The following is a 22061-nucleotide window of genomic DNA, read 5'->3' on the forward strand; positions in this document are numbered from 1 at the left end:
TGTAAATAACTCACTATAAGAAATAGGAATTAAGTGGGGGAAGAGTGGGATTCGAACCACGGACCTTTGAACCGTCAGCCCAAGACACTAGCCACGAGACCACAACCCGATTCTTCTTACTTTTCTTACTTACATTTAAATAATAACTATTAATATACAACTCATAGTATTCGCAAATGTTTTTAAATTTTAGGCTTAAACATATATACTCTAAGGCTGTAGAAATGTGAATAAAAACTGTTTATTACGTATAAATCGGTTATAACATAAGTTAATAAAAAAAGATGTCTTAAATTGGGTTCCTGGAAATCTTAACCGCAGTAAAAATTAATTCATTCAATTATACGGCGAATTTTTAAAAAAAAGTATGAAAAAAATAATTAAAATATTTTTTATACAAATTCTCAATTTTTATTTATTTGTTAAAAACATGATGCACACATAAGTTGATCACATAGACTCAGTTTATACTTTATTACTTTTTTGTTTTGTTTAAACTACATTTATCACATCTATACATACATATTGGTCATTCACTAGTTATTCCACCACTTTGAATGACGTCACAAGTTCTTGTGAATCAACCTATGACAGAGTGTTGAGATGGATTTGCCGTTTACGGGAAGTCGATTCGCTTATCAGCCGAACTTACAGTAGAGAACTTATGACGTCACTGGTGGAATAATTTTCAAAAGGGAAATTTTAAAAATTCACAGCATTGATAAAACGATAAATATTTTTTTTTTTTTTTTTGGCTAAGTTTAAAAAAAAATTTTTTGATAAAAAAATATTTTAAAAACCCACCGAACTACCTTATCTGACTACATCTTGACTCGTTTTTATGCAAAATAAATAAATCCCTGCACCCGAAAACACAAAGAAAACAAAATTATAAAATTTAGTACACCGTGCAAAGTTTTTTACATTTAACCAAATTGAGTTGCTTTAAACAATATTTTTTCCTCTTTGTGGCAAAAACTTTCAGGTAGGCATAGTGTAGTGGTTTGTTAGTGTAGCAATTCCTACCTGTTTCCCACCCCATTTATTTTCTTCATACAACAGCCATTATGGTATGCTGGGGACGCATAACTGAATACAGCACCGACATTCCTAAGGAAAAGCTGAAAGTGACACGGCTTCTCGAACTTACGCAAGGTTTTAATGGCGCCTATACAGCCCAAATGGGCTAAATATTTATTTACAAAATGAAGATAGAACCGCGTAACATGTAATTTTATCATTTCACCGAAAACCTCACCGAGCTTTTTCAATTCAACTTTACGCTTCTCGAATCTTTTTTATGTTCAGACTCTCAAATTAGATTGAAAAACTTGTTCATATCCTGAGATCTTTTATAAAACAAACGCGGAAAAGTCGACCAATCTTCTAAAATGTATTTGATACAAGTCGGATTAAAAATTAAATATGTATTTTTTTTGCACCACAACAGGTCAGGAGGCCCAATTACAGTGGTGAATTACATCACAGAACACCCAGGATTGAGAAAAATCACATTTTAATGTATTTGTTCTCACCGGGAATCGAACCCGAAACCTTCCGTGTGTGAGTCAAACATCGTGACCACTACACCGCGGAAGGCGCAGTAGTTTAAAAGAAAACACCTTAGATTTATTCATATTTATAAGTCTTAATCTACATGCTTTTGTTTGGTTAATGGAGAGTTCAGCACTTTTTTTATTGACTTATAAAATATTAAACTTAGTATTGTTTTTTGTTATTATTGATATATATCGTATCATCAGCGCTTTGATTTTTTGAAGATTTGTATTTTTGACCTCAGAGATTCTCCTCTGCTTATTCTCAGTCAGTTCTGCCGATCGGTCCGTTAACGGTAAGTAAACCGGATATCTTTCACAGCTCTCTTACCATTAGTTGATTTATCGAATTAATGACGTCGTTCAAGTAGTTTGTTTTTTTAATAACATTTTTCCTTATTTTCATCCTACATTTTCAAGAAACTTCGCCACACAAAAAAACTTTTTTTGTATCCAACTTCGGCCCCGTCGGCGCGGCGGTGGCGTCGCCGTCGGGCTGAACTTCCTCATTTAAACGAAATACATCAAAATTACAAAAAATAGTGCCTACCTAATGCTTATAGAGGTGATTTTATTAATTGTATTAAATCACAAATAAAACTATTATATATATGTTTAGCTGAGTTTTGTAGTTCTTCCAAAATTAGATAGATGTATACCTATTTTTATTATGATTATACGTGATTAAAAACACTAGTTTAAAAAAAAACATAATTTACAAATTAAATAATGGAGTACTGTAATATCAAAGTCGGACATCTGAATGAGATAATGATTTATGTACACCTTTTTGTACAGAGGAAGTCCGATTTCAAAATCAACGCAGATTTTTGACGATGTTTTTTTTTACTTCTATCCTTTTTTACCACAAGTACATAATACCATCCAAAAGTGTGCATGAAAATCAATAAAAATCAATTATTACCCCAATTTCAACTTGAATGACAGATGTCTGTCTTTGTTTCTAACTAGCAAAGTAAATTCTAACTAGCAATGTCAATAACTAACTAATGTCAGTGTAAACATAAATTACTTCTTCAAATTATAGAATGGTAAACAGTAAGTCGTGTTTTACTACTTATTAGACTGTATTCTTGGTACAAATTCTAACTACAGTCAAACAGTTTTGACCATAGATTACTTTTTGACCTAAAATAAGTTAAGAATGCCACGGTTTCCACTTTTTAATTTATAAAAAAGGTATTCTTTATCATTTTTTTTTGTTTCTGTCCAATCTACAATCGGTCGTAGATCATAATAGTGTTGAAAAAATGAGAAAACAATTGAACTGGATAGGAATAAAGAAAAGACTATTGTATAATGTATTTGTATTTATATATAAAGTGTTTAATAATCTCATTCCAAAGTATTTTATAAGTGAAATTATATTAAATAGAAATGTACATAAATATAGGACAAGAAATAGAAATAGGATAAGACTACTACTTAAGAAAAAAACAAAATCACAAAATAGCTTAATGTATAAAGGGTTAAAACTGTATGATGAGATGCCTGAAAGTATGAAGAATGAAAGAAAACTTACGGATTAAAAAAAAAATGTTATGTTTATTGTAATAATGTAGTTATGTAAGAAATATTTAATAAGTATTTGTTATAATTGTAAATATATTAGTTAATATACAATGTAATATTAACTAACTTAAGTAAATAAATAAATAAATAAGTTGTTTTTTTTAATGATTTATTGAGTAAGAAAAAGGAGTCATTAGATGACTTCCGACATCTTTTTTATTAAACAGGTAGGCTAACTACGCCAAAGCAATTGAAACGTCTAAAATTTCCACTAACATCTAAAAGAAAATATTTTTAATAATTGATACGTATTGTTGCTCGTATCCGGGCGGATGAAAAATACCAGAACCAGAACCCTGGACGTATGTTTTTGACTCTTATGACTACTCTTAGGTAAAAATCCTGAGATGGAATATTAAGTGGAGAAAATTTCGCCTCGTAGTCTAGGTTGACAAGAAGTGTTGAATTTTAATATGGTTTTCTTCTGCAATATTCCGTTGTCCCTGGACTGAAACTGAAGCATAAGAGTGATCATCTTAACTTTACGTCTTAGATGTTTAAGTTGAACTGCAGTTGGAGAGCCAATGTGGTGCCCTATTCACCACTGGGTGCGAATAGGGAAATGAGGATGATGGTTGTTGAAATATTCGTGGGTATTGTTCAAAAATGTATCGAGTAAAACCACAGATGTATCTATTCAGTGAGTAAAACAATAATGTTATTCTTGAATGTTGCAAAGGTCTGTAGGCAAAAATACCAAATATCCTCTTAAATAACTTCACGCGACCGCTTGCTACCGCGCTAAATGGAACATTTTTGTACGAATTTCAAAAAACAAATTGAACGTACAACAAAATATTATTTGGAATAAAACACTGGCAAACACCCAACGTTGGTGTTTGTCAATAGAAAAATACAATCATCCTCGGTTTTCAATATTCCCACAAATAAAATTGATTGGAGCTTGTCGGGAAACAAAAAATTCTGGAGCGAAAAGCACAATGCAGGAAATTGTCACGTTTGTATTGAAAAGTTGACTTTATTAAATTATAAAGCTACATTCGCTGAGATATGGGGGGTGTGTACACATATTGTGTTGTGTATACTGGGCACATATGTATATATTACTTTACGGTTATATTTCACGTGTAGAGGTGTTTCACAGTCGCTCCGCATCTATTCTTCCTAATCCCAGAGCACATATTGGATAAAGTGTGAAATATGTCTCCCAAACACGCATTTTTTGCTTCGAGAAATATTTTACATATTCACAGGAAACGCTCTGGGGGTCTTTGTCTTCGTTAGCTCCTGAAAATTGCTCCGAAAGGACGAAAATCGCAAATATTTATGATTTCCATCGGCTCCTCTCGCGAGCGACACGATATGCGAGCTTTCGTACGAACGATCTGTAAAAGTCGTAAATCACATAAGGGGGCGTTGGCGTTGTATAGGGGAAGGTGAAATCGCCACTGATAAAAAAGATACAAAATAAACTGAATATATCGCACTCGGATTTCTCTTAATGACACGAAAAATTAGTTGATAATATTAGGTGAACAATTGAGATGTTTTATTAAGATAAATTAAAATTGATTTATCTCAAATCCTAATCCTTAAGCGGTATTTTTTGACATATCCATCGATCCAACTTTAGCGTTAATCATAACGTTATGATAACCTGGCAAGACTATGGACATTTGTTATGATGCGGCGATATTTATTCGAGCAGAAGTAACATAAAAGATAACATGATTTTAAATTAAATTACATACCTACATATATCATACACACTTTAACATGATCACATTCCACTATAAAGTATTAAAACACATATCTAATTAATATTTAATTAATCTAACATATAAAGGGTTTAGGATATAAAGGATTGATGTTAATTTTTGGGTGTTTTAAACTAATAATTACATCTGACGATCGTTCTCATGATCCGCATATATGTTTAATAAAATTCGACTTAAATGCTCTACTTTTCAAGAAAGTTAAACAAGAAAAAAATGCTCACAAGGGACAAATGATGGATTTTCAAGAAAGTTAAACAAGAAAAAAATGCTCACAAGGGACAAATGATGGATGTCAATTAAATACTTGAAATAAAGCGATAGCTTAATATTAATAAAAACTATTCTAGATGGTATAAAAAAGAATAGGCTTTATATATTAATCCGATTTCTTAAAATTTACAAGTTTTTTTAAATATCCAAGACGTCGCTTCAGTTCGTTTTAATCCAACAGATCAAAACACGAATCTGCAGAAATTGACCTTTAAAGTTCATAAATAATGACCAGAAAATTCGTTAAGAAAACCCCTTAAACAATCGTAAAAAAAACAATTTTCATCGAAATTTTTTTTTAAAAAGATTGTCTCAGAACTTCTGTACACTCAATTTCATTAAAAATGGACAAAAAAGAACTAAAACGACGAATAGGTTTGAAAACTTAAAAAATATGTTAATATTTTGGTCATTAGAGTAATAAATATGAGTATATGCACTAATTGTAATACAAGCTAACTTAAGGAATAAATAAAAAACATTATATCTCATAAGTTCATATTTTGGCATTCATCCTTTATATCGTGTACCCTTCATATATTATATGAACGCTTACGTTTCCATTTATTTTTATTTGAAATTTTCTTTAAAAGTTCAGGATTTTTATTCCAAAGCATATCAGACTTTTATTTTAATCAAACTTTTTTTTTAAACTAAATATTATTACATTTTTGCAAATAAACATTTATTTCTATGTCTACCGGTTTTGGGAATACCCGTCTCTTCGTCGGGACACCAATTTAACCAACATACAAAACCCACTATACACCTTTACCATAGTTGTTGCATAAATAATTTAAACCAACACGACATGCATTTAAGAAGCAACTATTGCATACACTGATAAGGTTGTGAAATTATTTTGTATTGTGGGAGAAATAGTTGAAAAAAGAGAAAGGGTATAGGGTGACCATTACAATGAAATCAAAGGAACATTATTCTTTTAAGCTTTCCTTATGTGAAATATTTCCATACTATATACTTTTATTTATTTATTTATTAATTTACACGCCCTACGGGCTTTTACATTTATTAGAAATTACATTCAACTGCAGCAGTGAAATATAAGTAGGTACATTTAGTTAAAATTAAAGATAACATAAGAAATACTAAAAGATACAATAATAAGTAAAAATAAGGAAAATATTTTACTTAAGATTTTACCTGCTTTATCTTTATTAAGTCATGATTGAAATTGATTAGGTGATTTGCGAATTTAGTAAAATGTTTGACCACAAAATTAGCGAATAAAATATTAATAATTAAACAGCGGATTTTCAACTTATGTTTAAATAAAATTAGTTAACAGGTTTACATTACGATTTTTTTATTATTAAGTCCGGAGAGTAAATAAAAGTAGAAAGTGGAGAGTGTGAATACAAGTTTAGCCTAGATAAATATGTATAGGTTATTAATGTAACATTTTAGACAACCTCGATATATTACTACACGAACTTTGTACATTATTTTATGATACAATATTCCTCGGTTGCCGAATTCTTGCTTGATGGAATTCCTTTTCAGCACACATAACTTAGCATCCCTATAAGAATTCACGAATGAAAATTCTAAATAGCCGTCAGGTTATACAAATATTAACTATCCAGTAATATGAATATAAATATTAAACATTCTAAAAGAGTGGATAGTGAACTGCACTCATTTTCGTAACAATACATAGACATGCCCTGAGCCCTCTAAAATTATGACACTTAACTTATGCCCAAACGCTCAGTCAAACCGAATGCGTATTTAGTCGTTCTTTGACCGCCAGCTAGGCGTGACGTTTAGAATCGAAACGAAAATGCCTACTTGTGTCATGAAAACGTGTAAAAACCTTTTGGATAAACATTGTTAAAAGAATTGTGTAACTTTTCATGAGAGATCATTCACGTCAAACAACACCTAGCGACGCAATTGCGAAGCTCTTCTAAGTTTCAGCGGTGCACTTATAGTAACACGTTTTTTGAATACTCGTATAATAAAAATCCAGTGAAAAAAAATAAATGGGTCGAAATTATAAGGAATTTAAGAAAAGAACCTACCTGATTGGAATCTACCAAAACCTAATGTTGATAGTAAACGTGTAAATAGAAACATGTAATTATTAATTATTTTTATTTATTTTAATTTATTACCTCCATGGAAAACGCAAATGTCAACAATTATCTTTTTTTCACCTAAAATTCTTATTTATTTTTTATTTTTTGTCACATTTAATGTTTATATCTTTTTAATTTATGAAAACTTAATTGGTCTTTTTATGTTAAAAAATTGTTGTTTTTAATACTGATTTTGTATGACTGTATGTTTTCTAAATAAAATAAAATAAAATAAATTAAATAAAATGTTTATGTATCAAAAATGAGTATCCTTCAATATTTGGAAGCATATACATGCTCATTGAATGCAGCCCTGATATAAATAAACAGTACTTTGTAACTGCGGGTACGTTTTAATGTCACTACTTTTCAAAATATTTTTCCGTATTGGGCATGTCTAATGTATTATATGTCAATTACTGCACTGATTTTAATATAGGTAATAAAAGCACAATGAAGGGGACGACTTTTTAGCTCAGATTTTTAAGGAGTGTCATCTCCATATATTATATCTCAATGGCAGAATAAGACCAATTTTGAAATACAGGTATTTAATAACAAAAAAATCACACACATTCTAACTACCATAATTTTAAAAAAAATTATATAATGAAAAAAAAATTATAAAGAAAAACAGATATATCAAGTCTTGCATTCTGTATAAACTTATGTGACTTCATACCCACAAGGATTTATAAAAACGTTATGTTAAAAATGCAGGAAAAATATTCATTCACCTTAAGTCACATCACGTTATTTTACTTAATCTAACCCAAAAAGAATATTTAAATAAGCGAAAAAAAATAAAGCTGGGATTAAAATAACCTTAATTAATTAATTTTTATTTACTTTTTTATCGTTGCTGTTGCCCACACCGTGCTATTTGGTATTACATTACAGATTATTACAAAATATATAAACAAAATAACTGCAATAATAACGTGCACATCAGCAGAGCTGAGCCATATTTTGAAAAAATACGGTCTCATTTATCAAGCCCGTTTTTATTTTGATACTATTTTTTTTTTGTAATCCTAGCAATTGGTTTTTGATATTTTTTTGCTAATTAACCTTCGAGTTGATAGTTCTAATTTTACGTTTATTATATTTTATTTTTGAACAAGATTCCGCTGATTAAAGAGTTGTTTTTAAAAATCAATACACTTTTCAAAAATCTGTCTAAGTATTAATTTTTTCCACGAGTTTTTACTGGTCGTTAAAATAGCATTGGGCCTTACTCAAAACTTGGCATAAAGTTACGCCTAGGTATAGTGGTATGATTCCGATAAAAATACCGTCCTTATTATAGTGGTAGAATAAGGATGGTATTCCCTTTTTTTACTTTACTACCACGACTAGACGTAACTTTATGACAGGTTTATAAGTAATGTCAATTATGTATTCAATCAATTTATTTATTCAAGTACAAAAATATATTCCCTTTGGGGGGCAAAAAGCATCTGTCATCATGCATCATGTCTTCCACCCAACCAAAAAAACAAAATGGTCAAATGAAAAATTTGTATTTTAATTTTATTTAATTTAAATGCACAAATTTATTTTCAATTTTTTTTTGTATGTGCAGTTAGAGTTTGCACACAAAAACTTATTAATTAAATACTTATGTTATACACAATGTGTAATGTCATCAAATTATTTGAACGTATTTTTTACTGTTTATTTTTGCGCCGCAGTACGCCGGAGGCCCAAAACTTGCATTATTTTTTTGTGTTCTCACCGGTAATCGAACCCGGAAACTTCCGTGAGCGTTCACGGAGCCGCCTATGACGAGGAATGTGGAATCAGGTAATACGTTTAGAAGGCGACAGGAATAGGATCAAGGACAGAAAAGAAATGAATAAAAATCAAAAATATGTACTAAATATGATATTTTTTATGGAAAAAAATATGACAATACATTCGAACGGGAAACACATACCAAATTTCAATACTTTCTTTATATGGCATACATAATGTATGAGAAAGAATGCATAATTTGCTAACGTACTCGACTGTGATTTACCACGCATCCTAGTTGGTGCTACTAGAGTTTCGAATATTTTAAATGTGGTGTTTTGGAGGGAAAAATAATCGCACGGATCCAAAGCTGGTTGTTTATTAAATTAATTCGCTAACCAGCTCAATCCTAGTACCTGCCTCTATCCGTATTTGTTTGGCTGCATAGCACTGAACGTGTTTGTTTAATTTCTCGCCTCGTACATTAAAATATAACATGCTAAAAGAGTAATAGGAAGTATCTGAGAATCAACGAGTACGTTTATATTATAGAAGTTAGTGAGTTTAAATTATAATATTTATAAAAATATTGCCACAAAGAAGGAAAACGTTTTCGAGAAGGGCGTATGCAAATCTAGACATTTACAGCGCTTATGAACTGTCTTAAAACTTCAAGTACAAACAAACAATAAGTACTTAAGAAGTCTTATTGGTAAAAGCAATATCTTCTAGCCATCCAAAAAACAGACTGGTCAAAAGAAGAGTTGTTCAAAAATGTGTACTAAAAACGAAACCTGCATCTAAAGATACATACATGACTAAATCTTTTTTTTTTTTTTAACAGCGGTTTTTTTAATGGAGAGATAAGACTTGCACAAATAAACTTAAATTAAAGTATATTTTGTTATATATATAAAAGGATGATTGGTCATTGGCTTGTTTAAGTGATTATTTTACACACGGTGTTGAGAAGTGGCAATATCCATGGAAAACCGTTTTAATTTATTTTTTTTATGAATTTCTATAGATATCTGCGATCGATTTTATTATCTGTTACAGTTGATATTTATAGTAAATATGTAACCGGATGTAATTTTTTTTTTTTTAATGTATAAGACATATTTTTTAATATTTTATCATGTAAATATTACAAACCGTACATGGCCATCAAACAATTGATTCGCGCGAAATTTCCTTCTGAATTATGCGAGAGAATGAAGAAGGATCCGCGAGTTTATTGAGGCTTAAGTAACTTGAGTGCAAGAAACAATGCGATCCTAGAGCCTTAAACACAAAGGTATAAGAACACAATCAATTATTCCTATAATGCCGGGCGTTGTTGAACAATGATTTCTATATCATCCCGAGTTATTGTTAAATGAACAATCGACAATTTTACGTGGGAACAACAATAGAACCCTGGTTTTCATCAATTATTACCGAGAGCTCAGATGCGATTATGCGGTATACATGTGATATTTTTTTAATATAGTATTGTACTTAGAGTAATAACCTAATATAGTCCCTCATACGAAGAAAAATCATTCCATGGTTATTGACCACGAACTTAGCCACAGATTACCGCAATACAATGGGCCGTAAGTACTTAAGTTGAGAATTGCGGGCGCTAACCGAAACCGTCCATTACACGTTTGTCATTAAACTAAAAACCAAACTAAAACCAAACCAAAAATTTGAAACGATTTTGTCTATGCCAAAGAGCTTAAGGGCTTCTCTAGAGTATTATTACTCTAAAGTATTGTACGAGTATATAACAAAATATGAATCAAGGAATTAAATTAATATTATGTAATATTTAAAAGAAAGTATAAGGTTGCTGGTGTTTCTTTTAGTTCAATTTTTGTGAGCCGCCCGTTGCCGTAATGTGATCGGTATTGCAAATAGCACTTAATCTCCGCAACTACTACGAATACGAGTATTACCACATTTTTATAATCTTCAAGTCAATCTTAAGACTTAAGAAAAAAAAACACATAATTGAGTATATTAGATAATAAGAAATTCAATATTTTGTAAAAATGACAAAATATCGAGTACCCTGAGACAATCGTACTTAAAACATTGATTTGAGAGAAAGAGGTGTAATCTAATCTAATTATGATCACTAAACAAGACACACATATAATAAAAATAAGATGAAAAGAGGCAGTGGTTATCAGGCGATCATTTACTAACCTCGGGTTACCTAAAGTTAACCTAAAGTCACCTCAGGGGAACCACACAGTGACTTGAGGGATTTTATGCACACAGTGTGTTAAATGTTATTCAAACTATGTACAATTAGAATATTCAAATACCACTAGTTTGGTAAAACTCAATTGAAAAAATAATCGAGTTGTTATCCCGTGGTTAGGGTTGCGGACTCTTGGATCAGAGGTCCGAGGTTCGAACCACACTCTGACCTGATTGGATTTCTATTTTCTCATAGCGAGTTATTTCAAACTCGTAAAAATGGCCCCAAAGTTCTAATATTTAAGTAAATAATAATAATAATTATTATTATGGATAACTTACATAGCGCCATTTTCGTAATATAATACCTCAAGGGCTCTTTACAAAGTGATTATATAAAGATATAAATGTAATAGTAATGTAAAAGAGTAAAAAATACAAATACAAATATCTTGTTTCTTAAAAAAAATTACACAAAATACGAATCACGTGGTGTTTTTTTATTTTTTTTAAGAAATTTATTTATTTATTCAAAATTACAAAATTAAACACTTATGAACTTATTAAGGCTTTTTAGGCTATGCCCGTGTCAAGCCACAATAAATAACAATAAAAATACATAGTAAAATTAAATAGATCAAATTGTTATGACATAGAATAACAATCTAGAAAAAAAGGTAAATGTAATAAATAATCCAATTCCAAAGAATACAATGCAAAAAAGATAATCAGAAATAATTTTAAAAATATAAAATTATACAAATTAAGAATCACAGATAATCAAATATACAAGAAAGTGGTATCAATAAAATCAACAAAATAATAGTAAAATATAGTAGTATTAAAAAAAAAAAATAAGAGCATCATTTAAATCAACAGAAAAAAAATATACATAAAAGCATACTTGAAATGATAATTGAGATATGTATTCTAGAAACTCACTCAATACTATAGTAAGAAATATAAGAAATAGGATCAATAAATCATATGCCAAATAATAGTACATACTAAATTAAATTAAACAAAAATACATAATGAAAAAAAAAACATAAAAATTATGAAATATTAGCGTTCTTATAATTTACCCTAATATTTAAATTTTGGTGGTCATTTTCATCGAGTTGTTAATAACTCACTATTAGAAAATGGAAATCAAGTTGGGGTAGACTGGGGTTTGATCCTCGGACCTCCGGCCCGTGAGTCCGCAACACTAGCCACGTGACCACAACCCGACTAAATATAATTTAAAATAAATATTTAGCATAAAATCAATTGAAAATTATTATATCATTGTAAACATGTATGTTTTCTTCCTTATTCGAAATGTTAAGGCGTTGTTTATATTGATAATTATAAAAGGATGTCAATTATTGTCAGTGTTATTGTAAAATAAACTAATTCAAATAATTGTAACGGGATGTTGCGATAGCAAAAGAAATTTGGAGATAATACAAATACTCCGTAGTTAAGATAGTAAATTGAATCACTGATGTGCAAATTTGATGTCAGAATAATCTTCCGCGGGTTTATCAGCAAGCCACGCTTCTTACAGCATTTTTCAGGGAACATTGTGGCATTCCCTTTATTAAGCGCTTTCCAAAGCCGAGAACATTAGAGCAACTATTCACCCGCCAGGAAACTCCCCTCGCCGCGCCGAGGAGGCAGGTATTAAGACGTCAACGCCAGTTGTCATCCATTCACTGTACGTCTGATGAAAGCTTTTAAGGCTCGCGTATATTCCACGGGTGAGCGACTTAACCATCGAGTGCTACACTCAATTAACGTCACCATCCGGTTATTAGAGGTGATTCCAGCGTAGAAAAACGTTACACCCGACTTCGAGAATCTATTGTCAATTATAGAGAGCTTTGTTAAACGTAGCGTAGGATTGGGCAGGGGTGTAGCGCAAAGAGAAAGTATGTATGTTATGTGCGACTAAATATAAGATACTCAAGTTGGCATACCACAAAAATAAAGCCATACTATTAGCAGTCTTGCCTTTGCGGCCGCTGTCACTAATATCTGGCAAGTTAGGACTCTGAAATGAGCCTTAAACTTGTAAATAAATGCACTTAGACTAGACTCTGACGTATAATAAATAAAGGTGTTATTACTAGAATAACTACATCGAAGATATAGCAAAAAGGGATGAGCGTTTCGGTTATTTAAAAAGAGAAACTGTAACAGTTACTGTTTGGTGAAACTATTTCTAAATGACAGTTTAGAGCAACGTAGGCAATAAATCTAGTACAAGCAACTGCTGGAACCGTTTCAAAAAAATTAATTAACCACTTACTTGTTACGGGCCACGCTACTCTAAACTGTTATATAAACAACTAGTCAGGGTACACAAAAGTTTGACGTACCCTGACTAGTTTTTTACTATGGGAGGGGTGGCCACAGTTTTGCCATACAGCTCTCAAAACTGAATTTAATATCGTTAATAGTTTTTTTCTTTGCAGTAACAGTAAAAAAACGGTTTCGGCTATTTCCAAAGAAATAACAGTTTAAAATTTAAGTATTTTTTTTGTAGAACTGTTTTATCTAGTTAGGAATAATAGCTGTTTTAAAACAACTGTTTCAGTTTTTTTTTACACCTTTAATAGCAAATATTGCGTTGCCCTCGACAATTTAAAAAAAAAAGATATTGCTCACTAAGGATACACATGCCATCATTCGAATGAGAAAAAAATGTACAAATATGTACCTACATTCCCTCAGTTTATATTTATTTCTGTATAACTCATTACCTCTTTCCTCTTTTTTTTCTAACTCATATAGTGTCCATGCGGCTCAAATGTAGAATCATCTCCCATCCACTTTCAAATATGTTACTACAGTATTTCTGTTTTAGTGATATTTTAAAAACGAAATAAAAAAATATTTTTTTAAAAAATAGAAGTTAGATTACAACAAGTCTTGCAGCTACTAAGCGCATAAACTGTTAAAATTCTAGACCCCATTTACTAAATTGAGATATTTGATGATTGACAACATTACCCATTGAAACTAGATTGCTAATCGTCGTGCAGCTACAAAGTGCATAGACAAAGTGCAAAGTGTTCAAATCACGTCTGAAGATACATCTCCTTTCTCTTCCTTAATCTCTCCTCCTTTCCTCTTTATTCGTTTTCCCATTGAGTAATAGTATTGATTCAGGGTAATTTATATACAAATACAATTATTGCTATTTTTGTATACTTCGAATCTTTAGCTTTTTTATTTTGATGCAATATGTTTTGAAACTTAAATTATAAAAACAAAACATTTTTGTATTAGTTGGTTGGAAGAGCCACTGTACAATTAATATTTTGAACAAAAAGTTAAATATATTTTTTTAAATTACCATAGATGGCTGTCAAAATTTTGAAAAATGTACTTAAAAACATAACTAATACTAATGTAGTTTTTTTACTTATTCCTAAAATTGGATTGCTTATACGAATAAAACGATATATATATATGTTTTGCTTTTCACAATTGTAGCGCAATTATAGCATTTTTTCATCACACACGACATATTTCTGCGAAGCATCAGAAAGAAGGCACAGAAGGCAATTACCAACGAATTTAAATGACATTTTCTTCGCGCTTATAACGTGCCTATTATATTATACGTCATTGACTTTAGCGGGCCTATTGCTAAAAGGAATATCTTCTAACCAACCAAAACCAGACTGGTGAAAATTAGTCATGATTTGTACTTGAAATTACTCCAACCTATTTTACAGTTTACATCGTAGTTAAGAGTGGTCTCTTTTTGATATTGAACGTGAGAATCTATTACTTTAACAAAGTACACGCGGATAAACAGATTTTAACAAAATTTTATTTTCAAAAAAAGAGTAGAAATTCGTGTTTATCGCTTCCATAACGAATGAAAGATAAACAAAAATTAATGACGGCAGCCGGAAAGCAATTTAAACAAACAATGAATTATTCGAGAGGTCATCTATCAGAGATTTTTTCATAATTTGGGATTACTGGTCGTTTCATTATCAGTTCAAATATTCTGACAAATCAATTTGGAAAAGTTCCATCAAAACACGTACATTGAAAAGTTCGAAACTCAATCGTTAATAAAACAAAGATGTTAAGTTAACCTGGTGAATGGAATCTGTGTAATTGAAATGTGAATAAATAAAATTTCATTTAGTTTGCTTTACATTCTGACAGCAAATAGTCCAATTTCAAACGGTGCAATTTGTTTGCTTTGTAAAACACACATTTCATCAATTGTAAAGAACCCCTAAAGAACAAATTAAATTAATTTAAATATACATTGCGATAATCTATTATTGCTATTTTATTATAACGCCTAAATTCTTCAACTGAAGCTGACGGACAGACCCTCGACCATATGTCTCAGACGCGTTCCTCGATATTTCGGTCAGCTCGCGAGGAGAGAGGAAGATTGCCCGGAGAAGCTTGTTGTGGCCGACAGCGTAAAGGGAAGAAGAAGACGAGGAAGATCTCTCACGCGCTGGTCGGACACGATAAAAACTGCAACAAGCACTTCGTTCGAGGCAGCTCGGCCCAGAAATGCGGGGTGCCGAGACAAGAGGAGCACTGCAGACTCGAGGCACCACATGGTGGTCACGATCCTCAGTGATGAAGGACTGACTAGGAAGGAGAATGTACTTACTGTATTTATCCCAGCAGTCAACGTCTTAAGATGTCAACAATATTTTGAGTTTTTCCAAAATTTTGTAGACAAGGACTGGATTCAACTCCCTGGGGAACTATTTATATTAACATATTACAACAGAGATAAAGAACATTTAAGAGAAGGTAATATAGAAGTCTAGGCAATATGGCCTGTCAATCGCTGGTTCAAGTGGCCACTTTACAAACTGTGTAACATTCACCATTCTGCCCATATTTTAACATCTATTTTCCTTCAATTGTTTCATCTGTTGATGTTTGTGAAGTTAAAGAGCTGAAACCTTGATTTATGCGGGTGAGATTCGTCTAATTGAATTATTTCACCTACATACTAGGCAACGCCTGAAAATGATATTTTTTTTAATTTCTATACTTCTTCATGGACCAGGTGGATTTATCAACAATATTTTGAGTTTGTCCAAATTTTTGTAGACAAGGACTGGATTCAACTTCCTGGGGAGCTGTTTATATTAACATATTACAACAGAGATGAAGAACATTTAAGAGAAGGTAATATAGAAGTCCAGGCATCTACAGGGCTTATGACCTGAATGTTACACAGTGTGTAAAGTGGCCACTTAAACCAGCGATTGACAGGTCAGAAGCCCTGTAGATGCCTGGACTTCTATATTACATTCACACTGTGTAACATTCAGGTCATAAGCCCTGTAGATGCCTGGACTTCTATATTACCTTCTCTTAAATGTTCTTCATCTCTGTTGTAATATGTTAATTATTTAGATGTTATTGGGTGTTTGAAATCAGGTTTCCATATTTTCAAATTAATTACATTTTCTATGTGAACCAGAAGATACTTGTTTCCAAAGATTCGGACATAATTTATAAATATATAAATTAATATATGAAGTACTATTGATTTTCTATTTTAAATATTTTAACAACGAATTTGTTTTACGTAAAATCATTATCATCATAAACAGATTATGCTTCCAAATGCAGCGTATCTCGATCGTTTGTTACATGAAAGTAAAGAGATTAGTCTTACGCTTCAGGGACTAGTCCTGGGCAATGAAATATTGCACTGTTATTTCATTTTTATTATATTACTTTTTATGAATTTTATATAATGTATTGTTGATTGCTCTAATATTGTTTAAATTAATTTGTCTTATTTTTAGAAACTTTTTTGCTTTATTTTTTATACCAGTGGTTTAAATTGTCAAAAAAATAACGTTTTTTATTTTATAAAATTTGCTCTGCACCATTCAGTCTTAACTAGAATAAAATTATTTTTACCCATTATTAAACCACCAATAAAACAAATATTTCACCAGGTGAACGCACCAACCACTACACTACGAGGCCAAAATATCTCCACGCAATTAATTTCATCAGTCAGTTGAAACCATTCAAACAAACAACTAATAAAAAGGAAAAATCTAAAAATAAGGCCAACTTGAGGGTTCTCTGTAAGGCAAGGTATTCCATTTAAAAGAAGTATTTAATATGCGTGGGTTCCGCAAGATGGCGAATCCTTGTCATGTATCTGCGTAATAAAAGATATGTCGGCTATGTACAATAATATAGCACTGTACCTACACGTGTACGCATCTTTGTTCATCGTTAACAGTAGGTTTTTTTACTACACACGAAGCATGTTCAGGGGAATAAATCAAATACATTTTACATAACACATGCTGTTTATAGAACATGCCATCTCAGATTACATGTTTCCAGATTTTGTAGTTAGACATTGAAAATTATGGTGTGATTAATTTATTTTTTTTACATATTTATTACAGCAATTTACAATGAATTTTTTGAACAACAAATTAATTGAGTAGAAAAGGTATACATATGTGTTTTTTACTTTTGCTGGTGGTTCATATAAACTGCCTAACTAGGGATAGCTTTCCCGTTCTAAGGCAGTTAATAATGTATTTTATAAAAATATTAAAAAGTAATTAGAGTTTTATTTTTATGTGTGCTTTTTCAGTCTTAAAAGTAAATAATAAATAAACAATGAAAACATAAATAAGACCAAAATCTCTATATCTTAATTTAGGTGCCACAAGGGATTTATTTCACGCATGGTAGTGGAACATGAACATTGAAAATTAAATATCTAGAATACGGATTTCTGCCAATATAACACTTTGCCTTAAATTAATAGAGAGATCATTCTCCTTTTTATTTCACGTGATATCCACTAGCAGAACTTATCCCTGTTAACGGTATTCTTCTTTTCCAAAATCTGTTGGATTTGACTGGCATTAAAACGGTTAATACTGGTTGTAGATGTTCAAGTTTTACTTTTAATACTTATGAAGGTCAATTTAAACTTATTTCCGGAGCGAAATTCATTAATTATTTTGTGGAACAATAAAACTCGTATATGTACGTCCACCAATATATGTACATATATTAATAGCATCAGTCTTGGTATTTGAATGCCTAGGAATTTAACAGAGGAACATAATAATAATAATAATAGTATTAAAATGTATATTCGAAGCAGCAATTTTGTGAATTTCCCAGTTAAATCATATTATAACTGCGTATTTAGTTTGTGAATAATCTTTTTTTTTAAATAATATGCTTACCAGTTTCAAAACATGACTGATCCTTTGTCAAGGCTTAAAAAAACTTTTTTATTATTACGCCTTGACAAAGAAAGTCATGTTCTTATTTCGGTAAGCATAGTAAATTTATTATACATATAAATTTACAGTTACATTTTACTACCTATAAAGTTAAATCAATTTATTTTTTAGGAAAATGTGAATATTCAAGTATCTTCATCGGTTACGTGTAAGTGATGCGTGTGTATATGTATATGGATGTATTTTGTATGCGTACATTTATATGCATTTTTATTTCTTTTTTCATCGTTTTATATTTACTTACTATTTCTTCTTCTTCTCTTCCTTCCCTATTTTCCCATTCCACTTCCTTTCACCCCTAGCAAACTGTACTTTTTTTCTTTATATTTTTGTTCCTTTATAAAACCTATAATTGGTCTTGTTATTTGTTGTTATTCTTTTTGTATTTTTTATTTCTAGGACTCTGTTGGTTTCAAAAAAATCGTATTGTTAAATATTATTGGCTTATATGTTAGTTCTTTTAATTAATTTAACATAAAATTTACACTTGTGTATCGGGACAAGTAAACTTAATATTACGAAGTACCTTCCTACATAGGAGGATGACCATAATCTTCAGGGTTATTTTCGTTATTATTGGAGGATTTCCTACATCATATCTGTTTTATTTAAATATCCTTACCTTTAACACAATTTTCAAAGTAAACATTTCCCGTCAGAACTTACCTGTGTATTCCTCGTGTAACCGTAACCGACGAATCTCTCGTCATGCTGAGGCACCGTGTCGGGCGCCACGTAAAACGGTTCGTACAGGAACTCGAAGTTTGTAACGATGTGGCTTATGTGGGTCTGGCCGCTTTCCGGTAAGCCTCCCGGACCGCCTGTCGATTGCCATCTGAAAAACCACAAATTTGCTTAATTTGTTTTAACATGATTTTTCCAACATTATTTTATATGTAGGAACCTATCAACATAACATGGAATATCACTGTACACAATAAGGACATTGTAATGGTGCAGAAATTTTTACAATATACCTACATAATTACCGTAAATAGGATACATGTAATCAGGACTATAAGTAAAGAAAAAATATGTTTGCTGTATGTGCAAGGAATACAAAGTCTGTAACCGGTGGGATAAACTTATTTATTGTTATTCCTACCCTGGAGAACATGATTATTGCATGAATATATTTGTATTTTTTTATTTGAGATATATGTTTGGTTTTTATAAAGTGTGATTCGTATGTAGGAAATAATTACACGTAAAACATTTATAAAGATTAAAAAATATGTCATTATTTTTTTTTAATGTTGTAAGTTTATTTAAAGAATGTAGAAATCCTTTATTATTTTTGTTCATTCATTGTTATTCTGTATAATACGTTGTTTACACCGTAGGTACTACAAAAACTTATATACGAGTACATCCTGTATTATTTTTCACTAATTTTGTTTTAAATACCGTTTTAGCCCATTTCAGCTATATTTTTCCCGGATTTTGTACGGAAGAGAATTTAGTCTCGAATTATGTATTTCTGGATATTTCTGGAAACGAATTTGTGTTTGTCAATCAATTTTTCTAACAATTTGTAAAATAACCCGAATTCTTCTTTGTGAAGGCAATCGGCAATCAGTAAAATTAAGTAAATCGATAATTTCCTTACTTTTTTTATCAGACTACATTATTGAAAGCTGTTACTCTGTTAAGACTGGTGCGTTCAGCTTTTCGATCAGAAAAATTGTTTATCTGCAAGAATCCCTTTAACCCAAATGATTATTCCAATATTACTATAGAATTCATCTCAATTAAAGTGATGTTAGATGAATAATGGATTTTTTTCATCAGAATATACTAAAGAAATGTTTATTAATACATATTGTATTCTAGTTTTTCCTTAGGTAACCGGTAATACACTTTCTTACCCTATTACGAAAATATTTGATTTTGACTTATATTCATCCAGTATTACTTACCACTGATTTTAATATTTACAGGGTTTAGTGTTTAATTAGTATTATTGGTAACAGTTAAAATTAATCAGCTTTTATAATAGGATTTAATTTTGAAATTATTCGTGAAGTTATGTAGCTTAATTTACCAATTTGAACAGTAAATCATCAAAATAACATAAAACTCAGCGTATTCTAGTTATTTTATTTATTCCAATGTTCACAGTTCAAGTACTTTTTACACATATTTTTTTTATTTAGTTTGTTATTTTGCACATAAATAAGGTATCTATAGATTAAAAACACCCGAATCGCGACGTATTCTGTCTAAAATTCAGAATAAAATGGAGCTGAAAACCCCGTATTTGACATTTAGATTACTCGACGACTGTAAAGATTCCATATTTTTATCGTAGTCTCATAAATTAAGTTTACAAGAGCAACCGACTGAAAACTCGAGATAATAATAATATTTACTAAAAGTTATGCCTTTCGGCTACTTATTTCAAAGCAGAATTTACTCTGGAACATTCCATGCCGTTAAGTTTCACCAGCGCTTTTTGTAACAAACATACAGGAAGAGTAATGTATGTGAGTCATTTTTTCCGAGTCATGCCGATGCGATCATTGGTCAATTAACCATAAAAAGGGGACCGCTAGTCGCTGCGTACTAATCCACATATCAATAACAATTTCCGCATCAAATAAAATATTATTTATTTATAACGAAAGCAATAAAACCTGGCCAAAGATTTATGCTGGATGGGGAACATAAATGTCGGAATAAATATAAAAAAATGTACGTCGCTAAATCACGTGTTACATAAGCTCATCTTTATACCCACACTTTAAACCCACGAGGGCTTTGTGGGTTCCTTCCCTTATTTACTATTCACGAAAACATTTTGTCAAGCTTTTTGGAGGTCGGGACAGGTCGGAATTTGCGATTCTAAAAAATGTTCTTAGAAATTGTCCGCCTCCGACTTTGCCTCTCCCAACACAAATGAAGTTGTGAATAAAAAAAGAGAATTTTCAATTCCGTTTGTTCTTTCTGTATATACATATATCAAATATGCACATGTTTTCCTACTTACCAGAAAATGATTGCTGTTCGCTCTTTCAGAAGGCCTACAATTTATGTACAAGATATGTACATAGTTGAAACTACCCTCTTTGTTATTTGAAATAACAAATAAAATATTTGAATTGGAAATTGAAAATTGTAAAAGCGTCATAAATACATTGTTTTCCTTTTTCAGACCTTTTACAAAATACAAGTAACACAATATACTCACACCTTCCCACTTACACAAAACAATATAAAGGGTAAAAACCACAAAGATATTTACAAAATTACACTCAATAAATACAAAAAACAAGGTCTTGAAAAAAAAAAGTATTTACGTAAGTATTTTAAATAATAACATGATGTAATTTTTAAATAGAAAAAATAATTTAAGTTTCACATAAATACAAATGATAAAGGAAATAAAAAAACAAGTAACAATAACCTGACACAATAATGTGATGAACCCTTAGCGTGAAAATATATTGAAATGTTATAAGAAAGTCGAATTTAAAAAAATAATGCTTTTTGATATCAGCTGAAATACCGGTAACATTAAACAATATAAAACTATTTTTAAGTTTTTTTCCATTTTCATGCTATTAATAATCCTTACATTAA

General features: G+C 30.7%; 1 protein-coding gene across 1 annotated transcript in view; it reads right to left on the bottom strand.

Annotated features, from left to right (window-relative positions):
• The window catches only part of LOC148274997 (beta-1,4-glucuronyltransferase 1), a 200997-nt gene that overhangs the window by 160631 nt on the left and 18305 nt on the right, over positions 1 to 22061 (bottom strand). The window contains exon 3 of the mRNA XM_088236287.1: positions 19146 to 19314. Within this exon, the coding sequence (XP_088092413.1) occupies positions 19146 to 19314 (169 nt within the window). The remainder of the gene's footprint in view (positions 1 to 19145; positions 19315 to 22061) is intronic.

The sequence above is a fragment of the Micrasema longulum genome, unplaced genomic scaffold, assembly GCF_059751315.1.
Source record: "Micrasema longulum isolate JH-2025_06_02 unplaced genomic scaffold, ASM5975131v1 h1tg001533l, whole genome shotgun sequence".
NCBI classification, from domain to species: Eukaryota; Metazoa; Arthropoda; class Insecta; order Trichoptera; family Brachycentridae; genus Micrasema; species Micrasema longulum.